Source organism: Gymnogyps californianus, chromosome 14, assembly GCF_018139145.2.
Source record: "Gymnogyps californianus isolate 813 chromosome 14, ASM1813914v2, whole genome shotgun sequence".
NCBI lineage: Eukaryota > Metazoa > Chordata > Aves > Accipitriformes > Cathartidae > Gymnogyps > Gymnogyps californianus.
The window spans coordinates 10259969-10273273 of NC_059484.1; the positions used below are offsets into that span (position 1 = coordinate 10259969).

At 44.6% G+C, this 13305-nt stretch overlaps 1 protein-coding gene across 2 annotated transcripts in view; it reads left to right on the plus strand.

Annotated features, from left to right (window-relative positions):
* The first annotated feature begins 2406 nt into the window (after window positions 1–2406).
* ERGIC1 (endoplasmic reticulum-golgi intermediate compartment 1) overlaps window positions 2407–13305 on the plus strand; it is a 60136-nt gene continuing 49237 nt past the window's right edge. For both annotated transcript variants that reach the window (XM_050905131.1, XM_050905132.1), the window contains exon 1: window positions 2407–2462. In XM_050905131.1, coding sequence (XP_050761088.1) covers window positions 2443–2462 — 20 coding nt within the window. In that variant the 5' untranslated portion in view covers window positions 2407–2442. The remainder of the gene's footprint in view (window positions 2463–13305) is intronic.

Consider the following 13305-nt stretch of genomic DNA (forward strand, 5'->3'; position numbering starts at 1 on the left):
CACTAGAAGCCTTATGTAATTAAACAATATTGTGACGAGGGTCTTATCTCAGGGCATTAACTTCTTCTTCCCTTGGCAAGGATGTAAGTGAGCTGGACCCAATTGGAAAGCTGTCCCAGTGCTGCTCTGAGCCCATTACTTTCTTCAGAGTTTGACCTTTTATTTGCAAATAAAATCTTCACAATGTGAGCTCTCACTGTGTTGTGTTCTTGAGCCTCGAGCCTGCAAAAGGAATGACTCTTCAAGGCCACCTCAAGATTTGTCTACTGTACAAGTGAAGTGCTTTTGTAACTACTTCAGCACTCTCTTGGCTCCTGAGAGAGTTGATGCCTTTGCACAAGACAGTTAATAATAGCTAATGATATCAGGGCCTTGCCAGGAGCCTAGACGAGCACTTGGTTGTGTAACTCTAACTTGATAGGCACTATTTTGTTTTGGTTTTTTCCACTACAGATAGTACCCGCTGGCTATGCCTATGTAATTGGTTTGACCTCATGAGAGATGAGAATTGTCTCATTAATTTCAGTGGGTTGTTCAGTTTTGGAGCACAATGCAAAGTGCAGCAGGATTTCGTGGCTGATCAGTTAGCAATCTGCTGAATATGCTTGCACAATGCGGTTGGATAATTTAGATGTCTGAGATCAAAAAAAACCAATTAGGTATTTTTATCTGTTCCCTGGGGGCTTCTGAGGGATTGTGCCTTGGTATCTCGTCCTTGGGATTCCTCCAGTTTAGTTTTGAATATTCCAGCATGAATTATTATCTCTTCCTTTGAAAGACTATGGCATTGATTAACAGCTCTGACTCTTCAGTAGTTTTTCTCTGCTTGTTTCAATCCAAATTTCTTTTTTTATCCAGGTATGGGCCTAGTTGTGGGGTGAAAGGAAAAAATGGAAAGATGTGGATCTTTAAGTACAGAGATGAGGACAGCAGGAGGAAGAGAAAGCAAGCTGCAGAATCAGTTAGAAAAGCAGTATGTTGCATGCAGCGTATTTAGATTGCTGTCATTTCCCTCTTTCTCTTGCCCTGCTTTTAGACTTAAAAGGCAAGAGTAGCTGTATTTTGTTCCTGCACTGTAATCTAACATGCACCGTATGTGAGTAACAGCACTTCTTAATATAGCAGTGGTCACACTACCTGCAGGAAAAAGTCCCTGACTGATGCTATTAGCTGGCAACATTATTAAGGGAAGGACCCGAGGTGGTGTATGGAGCCATGTGCATTGCATTAACCCTGGCACGGATGCAGTCAGACAAAAGCATTCAGGCAAAATGGCAAGACTGGGAAAATGTCTCGCCTAAAGAATGGGAAGATTTTTCTTACTTTAATTCCTTGGCCTCCAATAAAACTGCAGAAAGATTTTCAAGAGCAAGTGAAAGAGCCATGCTGGCACCAAAGGAGTTCATCCTTTACCGGGGAGGGGTACATGTCTCAGTGGTGCAGGGGTGCTCCTCCTTCCTTTATAGGCACTTTGAAGTGTGAGACTTTCCCCAGTCTGTCACTGTGGCTTGACTGTCTCCAGACAGAGAAAAGACTACGCTGCATTCACAAACATAAGCTGCTATTATTGCGATGCTGAGAACGCAAGAGATGCCCGACAAAACCTGAAACACCGCACCCGCGCAAGCCACCACGCTCCGGCCTGCAGGCCCGGGCAGTCCCGCTGGATCGGCTGACGCAGCCCGTGCCTGCAGGCAGCTCAGGATTGCTGCGGAGGAGCTGGGGGACTCCACCGCGCCTGGCTAACGTGGGCAGCGACTGTGGACAGCAAGCCGCACAGGGCTGAGCCTGCTGTGCCGGGCAGGATCACCTCTGGGCATCCCCGGAGGCCAGGAGCCCTGTGGCTGTGGGGCAGCAGGTGCTGCCAGAGCCTGCACAGGTGCTGAGAAGACCCGTGGGGCACCGACAGGGCCCGTGGGGTGCTGTGGGCACTGGCAGGGTCAGCTGAGGGGGCCACTGGGGCAATGGAGTGCTGGCAGGGGCCGTGGGGGGCTGAGGAGACCACCATGGGGTGCTGGCAGGGCCCTCAGAGCTGGGGGGGGCACTGCAGGCATCGAGGGGGCCCTTCAGAGCTGGGGGGGGGGGGCCCTCATAGCTGTGGGGTGCTTGAGTGGACCCCTGGGGCCAAGGGGTGCCGCGGAGAGCTCAGCGGGCCCTGGGGTGCTGCCGAGGCGGCGGGCTGGGGCGCGGCGGGGCAGGCGAGGCCCGCGGGGTGCCGCGGGGGCCAGCCGCAGCCCTCAGCCCCGCCGTCCCAGAGGCCGCGGCTCCCGCCGCTGCCCGTAACCCGGCGGCGGAAGCGGCGGCCGGCTCCAGCCGCCCAATGGGCTGGTGCTGCGCGGTGGCGGGGCCCGTCACTTCCTGGCCCTGCAGCCGGCGGCAGCGAGGCGAGAGCCGGGGCCGGGGGCGGTGGGGCCCGCAGCCTGCCCGGCGCCCGTCACCAACATGCCCTTTGACTTCAGGAGGTGAGTGCGGCCGGGCGAACCGCCCACCCCCGCCGCGGGGCTCGGCCTCGCCCGTCCCTCGGCGGGACCGCCGCTCCCCGCCGGTCCTCCCCCGGCCTTGCCGCCCCCGGCGGGGGCAGGCAGCGCGGGCGGCGGTGGGTGCCTCCCGCCCGGGAGCGCTCGCTTATGTGAGGCCGCCCCACCACAGCGAGGCGAGGCGAGGGCCGGGCCCGTGACCGGCTGCAGGCGAGGTGAAACCCGAGGGAGGGAGGGATGGATGGAGGGCGGGAAGAGGTAGGTTTGGGCAGGGAAGGGACGTGGGAAACTGGGAGGCTCTGCCCAGCGAGCAGCGTTATTATATAACGCTGTTGTGCAAAGCAAAAAGGAGGTGTGTGGAGTTTCGAGCTCCCCCCCGGGCAGGACGGGTGGAGCAGCGGGGCCTCGGGGAGTGACCGCTGCAGGTGTTGCACAGGCCCCCGCAGCGGGTGTTGGGGTGAAGGCACTGCGCCCCTTCTGCTCCCACAGGTCCCCGGGCTCCCACAGCAGCTTTAGGAGCTCACTCCTTGTGGTGAGGCTACGTGTGAGAAAAGCTGCGCGCCGTGGCTCTGAGGGCTAGGAAACAACGTTGGCGCCTCCACCTTTGGTTTTGGCATTTTGAGTTGCGGGATTTGGCTTTGCTGCGGGGCTCCTGCATCCTGTGGGCCATAGCAGTCAGTTTCAGATACCAGAGCAGAAGCAAAAAAGACCCCTTTGACTCAAATGGAGCTGAAATAGCAACTGTGGGTTGATTTTCTTTTTAAGCCATTCCTGAACCAAAGATTGGTAACTTTCCAAATTCGTAGATGCCATGGGGAAGACACACGGATGACTTTTCTCAAGTAGGTTTTACTAGAGCATTAACATTACAGTAAAAAATACATACTTTTTGGGCATTGAGAGATACAGTTGTTGCTTGATGCTTCTCATGTAGGACCATCATGAACCATATGTTTGCACCCCTTTGAGATGACAGGGGGAAATGGCGATATTGCATTTTTTTAGTTCTCCCAAACAAAAGTTGTGTATTGTATTTTTGCTGTAATTCTAAATCAGGCCTCTCATTTATACAGGCTAACAGGATCTTGTATGTGATTCATGGGGCACTATTGAACATGGAGGCAGTTGCTTCTGAATGAAAACTTGCTGAAGCTGGAAACAGCATCTGCTGGATCATGTGGGATCCGGGGCCCAGAGCCTTGTTTCTGCTTTTGTGTAAAATTTGATAGAAAAATTCTTCTCAGCTTTGGAGACATTCTGCCAGCTGCAAATCCCATTGCCGTCTATTTTCAGACTTGTACAATACATGAACAATAAGGGATCCTGGGTTGTGGCTGTCACTTTGTAATAGCAGATAAAGAAAATGTTATTTCAGATGTCTTTGAAAATGTAATTTTTGTTGGGTCTTAAAACATGCATGTGGAAACACTGGCTCACCAAGAGTAATCGTCTTAAGAGACAGCACTAGTGCTTCGCTTTGGAATGGAACAAAGACATTAAGTAAAGGCTGAGTTGCAGAGTTTGTGTTAATGAGTTACAAAAACAGAGAGGCATCAGTTCAGATCTACATTTTAAAGATTCACAATTGCAAATAACTTCCTTGTCATTCAGATTGGAGGATTAGAAATAGACACTTCAAAGCACCTTCTCAAATAATGTAAGCTTACTGAAGTTCAGCTTTGCTGCAAAGATGAATTTTTAAAAGACTGCTGTTGATAACAAGAACTTTAAATTTAAAGGTACAGAGAAACTATTGTCACACGCAACAAACCGCTTTCCTGTTTTAGAAGCATGAACAGAGTTCAGGACTAAAATTTTTGCAAAGGTTAGAGACTATCTTTTAGCTGTTGTGGTTTTTGTTCATTGTGCAGTCAGTGGAACAAAATCTGCTGAGGTTGGAAAATTTTACTGTCGTAGGTAAAGTACGATGCATACATTAAAAAAATGTACAGTTACTTCCTGACAACTATAGAACATACAATACAATGCGCTTAGAGAAATAAGGTTACCACCTGTAGTAAGTTTCTGAATGAAGAGGTGATGTCTTTCATCATGTAAAATGCAAGGTTTTTCTTTCAGAGATTTCAACTGCACGTTCTCTTTGGTGGGTACAGTTTGGCACCCTGTCTTTAGCACACACTTTAAAGTGGGTGTTATGCCTATGTATGATTAGAGGGTTGGATTGTTAAGAAACTTGTAAAATTGCCCCTACATATCTTCTAGAGTCCAAAATTCAGAGGTTACAAGTGGAGAGGCATTGTGTTCTTCTGGAGGCCACAGATTTCACAGATCTGTGTTGCTAATGCATCTGAAGAAATCACTATCCTTAACTGCTCTGCTAGGGCATTTGGGAAGGCAAGTTCTTTTTTTGTTGTACGCTCCCCTCACTTAGAGCTTTTATTTTTGATATTTTAGAGTGGCAGGACATTGACAGCTAATATCAGTTGTAGAGAGGGGCATAGTAGACCAGCTAGGAGTTTAGGACTTGAGCTCTGTTTCCACACAAAATAGCTCTAGGAGGAACAGGTTGCCACAGTCTCATCTGGAGAAGACAGAGACACAAATGACCAAGTAATGAAAACAGCCCATGACCAAAAAAGTCCCTATTCTTCACCAACTAAAAGTCAAAGAAAGCATTTCTGTCCACGTGACTAAATCTCTTTCCTATCTCCTAGACTTACGGGTTCATATTTGGCCAGACTGAAGAACCCAAAGTGCTTGAACTTGTTTCTTGGAAGTTGTCTCCATGGGTCAGAGTCTGAGGCCTGTTGGTTGGTGTCAGATATGGAAGCAGCTTGCTTTGTTACTTGTACTTTTTTGTACTGTACTTTTTTTTTTTTCCTGTAGGACTTCTGTTTTCTTGGCTTATCAGTGGTTCCCTTTGCTAATATAAAATGCATTTAATTTATAAATAAAATAATATTTTCACAGTAATGTCAAGTGAATAATAATTATTCTGTCCCAAGTATCTTTAGGGTTTTAATAATACTTAGTACTTACCTAATGCTTTTCATTTTTCAAAGCATTTCATTCGCACTAATCTCTACAGTCCTGCTGTGATGTTGGTAAGGAACCAAGTTTTCAGCTTCCAGATTGGAGCCTTCAGTACAGGTCTGTTCAATGCATGTCACGAGACACCAGCCCTCCTACAGAACTACTAAATCAGTTTGTATTTCCGGAAGGCCTGTTTTTTTCTTATTTTTTAAAACCTATTTGGCTGCAAGGGAGAGACAGATTTTTCCTTGTTGCCTCTCCCCCTGGTTTGTTAGAGCTTGTGTCAGCAAAGCAGCTTCATACTTATTTGACTGGGGATTTTGAGTTATATCGCTGGAGCTGAAAGGGTATTTCCCCCTCGAGCCTTTAAGACCCAGTGTCACCTGCGTACTTGCAGCATCTGTGGACGGTTAAAATCATAATTAGATTAAACTGTAAGCCCGGGTCATCTTGAACGGTGATTGTGGGCCAGAAGGTTTCTCACATGTTGTGTGATCCAGTTAGCAGGGAGGATTAGCTTCAGCACCGAACGCCAGTGCTGGACTTTAGACTGCTCTGGTGTTGAGAATTACAGAAGTAAAAATGAAGTGACTCCTGTGCACTGGACGTGGACATGGTAGAGAGAAATGTTGCTGCAAGCTCTCTTGAATCTGTTGGCTTTTCTTGGCATCTGCCTATTTGCATGAAAGGGTTACTGATGGGTTTGTAGCAGATACTGAAACTTCTGAACTATTTTGGTAGCTTTAACTGATTAGACTGGAAAACTAAAATAGACCACTGTGAAATCAAGTTTTTGTTCTAATTGTGGGCAATTCTCAGTTGTGCCCTGGCCACGTTTTTGCATAGACTGGCAAATATCCATGAATCCTTATTTTTGTATTTAACTGAGAAATTCAGAATTTATTTCCCATGATTAATCCTTGTGATGTTTTCATTAGGGTCTTTTTGTTTGTTTAATTGGTTTTGGTTTTTTATTGTTTTTTTTTATAGCTTGATAACCTGAATGAAGTAACAGTATGTTATACCTGGATTTTGGAGGTCATGGGAAAGGAGCCAGGCTTAGAAGGGATTTAGATTTAAATGCTGATTTAGAGTGGAAGTTCTTTGCGGCAAAGACTCTTATTCCATCTGCACAGTACAATGGGCCCCACAGTTAGCTGTTCTTTGGCACAGCTGTGATAAATGATACTTTTTATGTGGGTATTCTGATTCTGATATAAACAGCATTTTTGTTGTTTTGGGACACAGGCAGGTCGTTGCTTCACTTCCCATATGTCTTTTTTAAATCAAATTGTACAGTCTTAACTGAAGCTGACACCCTTCCAACCTTATTGCTTTTAGGAGAGGCAGTATGTTTGGTTTTAATTTAGACCTAAGAGTTGTGATGGCTAATAGGCAAACTGATGCTCAAGACATCTGACCTGGCACAGTTGTGAAACCAGTGATACAGACTGCCTCAGCACCATCAGGGAGGTCTGTTTGTCCACCTTTGATTCCCGACCAGATTAGTGAGGGCAAACTGGTAGATTGTAGGTGATTTGGAGTCTAAGGAGAAAAATCTCTTCCGAACTAAGCAACCCCTTGGACAACAATTTCTCATTCACTTGTGAGCCTAAGGAAAATAGCTTTATTTTAGTCTTCAGGCTTAAGAAAAGAAGGAACAAAGCTGTCTTTTCATAATCCTACCGTTTTTCTTTCGACAGGTTTGTGAGGGTCACAACTTAAAATCTTTCTGTAACCCTTCAAATCTCACTTAAACTTGTATGGGATTTGTTTGGCCTGTGTTTGAACATTTGCCAACTGTTAAGCAGAAATGGTGACTACATGATGTTTTGGCACTGCCTAATAAATGTCAAATGTTAGTGGAAATGTTTTCAGGAGTTTTAATTGGGAGTCTCAACCAGCTCTGCGTTTCTCATCGGATCGTGGTGCTCTGTACTCCATCCACCTGCTTGTTCTCTCCCAGCACGGTGTTTAACTAGCTGTGTTAATACACACTAGTTCATTTGGCAAAATTACTTGCTGAACTTACTTTAACAAATAAGCTGATGGTGCCTCTCCTATAGAAGGTACATGGTGGTGATAGCAGCAGGTAGGTGTGTTCTTGGCTGAAACAGTGCGGGAGGACAAGAGAGAAGAATAAACAGCTAAGGCCAGCTGATACGGCTTCTCCTGGTCAGATGAGTTGTGCCTCCTGGTTTGTGGGTAGCAATGGCATATCAAAAAGGTTTGCATGTGCCCTGTGCTAAGCTGTGCATGGTCATGCCCACTTCCACAGCTATAGATGTTGCCCCTTGTACAATGATTTTGTTCAAAATTTTAAATCTTCTATGTGATTGAGCTGGTAGCCATCACTTCCTAAATTAATGTCTACCTGCATAACTAGTGGCTGTAACATTGTTCTGTGTTGGTTAGATAGTTGCCTCTCTACACTTTGCAGGGATCTACACTTTTTCTGTCTAGCTACTGAAGCGATAGCTGACCGCTTCAGAGCGCCTGGTAGCTCTGCAAGTGGATTTTCATCTTGAACTGCAGCCACGTCTAGCAAGCATGTTCCACTTCACATTGTGCAATGTCGCTGGTAAACAAGCCTTCCAAGTGGTATTGCTGCCACCTTACGTAATTACCAAAGTTGATTTTGGTGCCAGGCAGTACCATGACTAACTTTATTTCAACAGTAGCCCTTTCAGGGCACCTGAGAAATTATTCTGCAGTCACAGCAGTCAGATGGGCAAGCAGAGTTGTACAGACAGAGTCTATTGATGTTTATGCCACAAATAACTGATTATACATAGCATGCATGTGTGTAAATATTTCTTCCTAAGTCTCCCTAATGCATTATTTCTCTTAAAATATAGTTGGAGTAGAAAACTTTTCCTGAGTAAGTACAGAAGTATTAAGGTCTGGCGTTGTAGGAAAGTTTTGTATTGTTCCTTCTGAACTTTAACTGTTCTCCTTTGTTCACTTGTTGATGACACAGATGCTTTCTTCATGTCATCATAGTTCATTGCCGTGAAAACGACTGAATCACACTGTAAACAAAGTTGAAGCAATACCACCAGCGTGGACTGAGAAGCTGTAGAAGTTGTTGAGCTTGTATTTTGAAGTGTGCATGTGTATTTTTTAGGCATGTAATTCAAATGGTGGAGGTGGTGAGAAAAGAATAGTCTTGCAATGGAAGAAGAAATAGTGGAATCATCTGGTTTTTTTGTCTTCTATCCAAGCACAAGCCCTGAAGTGTTGTCTAGGTATTCCTGTACGGAGCCAGCTGCCCCCAAAATGGAAAACTTGTTCTGCCAAAAAATTAACCACAATCCTGCCACGATCTACAAAATCTTCCATATACTGAAATGTTCGAGTATTTTAGTAGTAATCATGGCAGACACACACAAGTAAAGACTGCAGTTAGTTGGACAGTGTGATTCACCACGTTTGAATTGTGTGTGTTTGGATGTTTGCTTTTTTGTTTGCTTGGTTTTCAAGGATATTTCCAAATGAGATGTATCTAGTTTAATCCAGAGAAGCCAGATAGATTGGCATTTAATAGAAGAGCCTTCAAAATGCTATGTTAATATGGACAGGCATGTATTACTGCTAACAGGATTTCAGGCAGTCATGGTTGCTTAGTATTTATTTAACAGTCATATCCTAAGGCAGATCACTTGGCTTCCTAATTGCTGTCTATCTCTGTAGACCACTGTGTGCTGTGAATAAAGCAAGGTTGGAGAGCCCGCTAAAACACCAGTGCAGCCAGTAATGTAAATATGACTTCGTGTTTTCTGATAAAGGTGAAGTCTCGGAGCCTCACTCGGGTTCCACATCACTCTAAATCAAATGTGACCCTACTGAACTGAAATCTGAATCTGGCTGCTGCATTATAACAAGTTATATCTGGACTAACACACTGGTAAGCCTGGTCCCCAGCTACAAGTTGCAGCTCTGTCTTGGGTCTGTATCAGTCACCTTTTTCTACGGGGGTAGCATCAATACGGATATGTCTTGGAAACTGAGTCAAAACTGGGAACTTCACTTGGAAGCCAGATGATGCATGAGTTGTACTTGCGTGTAGGTAATACAGTTATATGCAACTAAAAGATAGGACTGAGTTGTAGAAGCACATACAGAAATTCTCGTCTCCTTAGATTGGAATATAAATCGAGAACCTGAGCTGGTCACTGCAGGTTTATTGATATTCTTAGGTTAGATACTGAAAAAGTACAATATCTTTGAATCCCTGCTGGATGCTCTGGGAAAGGGTATGGGTTTTTGCCCCTAAATCTTGTGTATTAAGAATGGCTTTTGTCCTATAGAAATTGCTTTGGAGGAGACGGAAGACTTGGTGTTGCGTGTGTATACAGCAGTGAATGCCATTGTCTACTCTCTCAAGTCAAGGTTCTGCTATTCTTAACTCTTGTCAGCTTCAGGCAGGTAACAATCCCTTTCCAAGCCTCAGTTACTGATTTGGTTCAAGGCAACCTTTGCTTGCTCACTTCGCAGAGCAGTGGCTGAATGGTTTTTACTTGGAGTGGTTTTCTTGGCCTGGTCCAGCATGAGATGGTGAGCCTAGCAGACGTCTAGGCGTTTCCCTTACTGATATGGAGAAATCCCTCTGTCATGCAGTAAGGTATGGATTGGCCTGTGTGCTTTTGAGGGAAGCCTTATGAAGATGGAGCTATTTTCTTCACACGTTCCCCCCCTTTTTTTTCTTTCCCAGATGTTGTATTTGTTCATGCAGTTTTGTACAAATCTCTGATTTGTGTGCTGTCCTAGTGCAGCTGGGACCTAAACCTTTCAGAAAGCAGCTTCCACAAATAAAATTTACACGGTTCTGATGCTAGATTAATCTTACCAGATCTTGTTTCAAGGTGTTCAGCAGTACGAGGCAGCAACAGTCTTAAGGTTTTGTGATTCCTAGAAGCTATGGGAAAGACTATGGTACAACTCTTTTTTTTTCTTTTTTTCCATAGCTGTGTCCTGGTTATGCTCTGAGTTGTAAGTAATTTCTTGGAAATCACAGTCCAACTTTGAATTTTGTTCAGTGTCTGCTAGAGATCAGGACTTTGTGTCTGTGGGGAGGGCTGAGGAGCTGGCTACTGAGGCCAGTAGCACTGGCAGTACTGGGAACCAGCAGGTGTGGGTAGCGAGATGGAGCTGGAGGAACATGGCAGGAGGTAGAGGAACCCTGAGCTGGGAAAGGGAAAGGGAGAGATGGGAAAGGGAGAGATGTTCAGGACTGGGGGGCTCACAAAGGAGGGAATGGGTGAGGGACGGCGCTGGAGGAAGTGTATGGGGAATGCGATGGTGGGAGGCACTGGGACGTGCTGGGGAGCTGCAAGAGCAAGAATCTCTGAGCATAAGGGGGATGAAGGCTCCAGGACAGGAAGGGTTACAATCTACTTACGACATTCAAGTATCTGATCAATTTACTTAGTTTGGGGAGCAGCCATATGTGTTTCATCCTGTTCCCTGTTCTCCCTGCCTCCATTCTCTCTTTCTGATCTCCAGAATACGGTACTACCACTCAGAAGTACAATTGCTCTTGCTTACAGTCCAGTGAAGGGCTGGATCCCTTTAAATACCAGTCCCCTTACTTGAACATTTTTTCTTCATGACACTTTTCTCCTGTTTTGATGAAGCAGAGTATAGTTTGCTCACTTTATTAAAAATATATTTCTCTTTCATCCTTCATTTTGACACCTGCTTCACTGCCTAAAAGGAAATAAAATGCTTGCTGGCAAGACTCCACCATTGAGTATTTGAGATTATAAATACTTTCCTCCTTCTAATTACCTTTGAAACATGTTTGGGCCTAACATTTTATTTTGAAAAAAAATGTGAGGTACCACTTCCTCTCTTCCATTCTTCAGTGCCACCTAAAATATTATGCACTTTTGGTGTATTTCAGCAATAGCAATTGCTGTGTATTCCTGAGCGATAGAGAACAAGTTTCTTATGCACTGAAAGAGTAAGAGCACAAAATTTAGAACACGGTTGACAAAAAGGTGTTGTGCAGCACAGCACAATGGAGTTGCGGAGGCTGGCAGAAGGGAGAGAAAACAGGAGAACTAGCTCCTTGGAAAGAAATCAATTTAAACGGAAGCAGAATGTATTCATTTTTTGTGCCCTCTTTCTGCAAGTGTTGTGGGAATTCATAGTCTTTTGTCCTAGAAATAAATGGGTTTGGGTTTTTTTCCTATACGAATCCTGTACCTGCTAAGTAACTAGCAGACCAGATGACATAATGCTTCAGAGGCTGATGCCTCTGACGTTCTCTCAGCCCCTTTCCCTAAATGTCCAGTTACCCAAAGGCTGGATTATATAATTAATGACAGTCCTCCTGGCTAACCTTGTTTTCTTGTTCTCAGTACTCCTCCTTGTTTCAGAAACTTCCTCTGTTAGTTTCATTATGTTCTTGGAACTGGAATTAAGAGGGAGGAGCTGGCTGGCAAGGAAACCTATTCCTACATTTCACTCCTGGGCTTAAAAGTGTGGAGAGTCAGCAGGTCAAAAAAAAATATTATTTGGAGGATCATGCTTTAAAAACTGGTGTGATGTTGTGAGTGAAAAGTCAGTCATACAGAATTTGAAAATTGCAGTCTTCACCTGCTTGCAGTACAGATAAACTAGTTTAAAACTACATTAGCCCCTCCACCTCCTTGTCCGGTCCTTTGCATATCAGAGCTTGCTCAAAGTAGTTCAGGATTAAACAGTTTCCAATGTAATTTTGAAGCCTTGAGAGTTTGTCCATTAAAGCTCAACTTCTGCAGTATGTGTGTTAATATCCTATTGTGTGTAAATGAGGACTAGCTGATTACTTAATGATGTTTGTATATTATCTGCTGTTACGCAGGTGTTAATCTTATAAAATGTGTTAATAACTGCTTGGTATTTACAAGTATCGGCTTATTAGTCCTGCTTTGAATCTGTATTGGCATCTCAAACTCACATTCAGGGCCAAGCTTTGGTATTTGTATATTCAGTGTTTACGTTCTGTGTGAAACTGAGATTAATGGGATCGCTTATTTTACTTTCCACACACTTCGAAGTTTGTGTCCCAATTCACGATACCATTCCTGATCCAAGATTGTTCGTAAACAGGCACTCTAGGCACAACCCTGTTACTGAACCAAGGCTTAGCTCTTGCAGTGCACATCCAGTTTCTTTTCATAAGCCCATCTTCCTGCAGCTTTGCTTGTACAGACCTTCAAAGAAGTTGGAACTTTGATCATTAATACTTCATATATTTGCAGAGTTTTTCATCTGTAGATTTCAACATGCTTGATGAAAGGTGGGCAAATGTTACCAGGTGCCACTCTGCAAAATGAAGAAGCTGAAGAAGAAAGATTTAATTGACTGGAACAGAAATTATGCAGTGAGTCAGTGCTGGGAGCGGAACAGAATTCAGGTCTGTTGGCTCCCACTGCTGCATCCCATCTGCGGGATCACAGCGTGGTTGTCCCAAAAGCTGTCCTGAGCTGCTCTCTGCACATTATGTTCTCATCTGCCGGCAGATAGGAAACACAGAAATTTAATTTAAACAAAGAATTAACAATTGCAAAATGAAGCACTCAGAGTCAGTAGTTCCTATTTTCTTCCCCTGCTGCTGACTTCCTGCCATTGTTTTCCCACTCTGTAAAACAGGGTGATAGATTTCACCTATTTTGTTGGAAGAAGAGTTATTACTTTTTATCTGCGCTGGATTGTATAGGAGCTAAGTGTTCTTGCAGAGTTGTCGGAGTATGCGCTTGCCTTTGGATGGGAAGAAGAGCAGCATGATCTAAAGAAAGGATTTTAGAATGAAATCTTGAACTAATATTTCTCCATAAAAATAGAA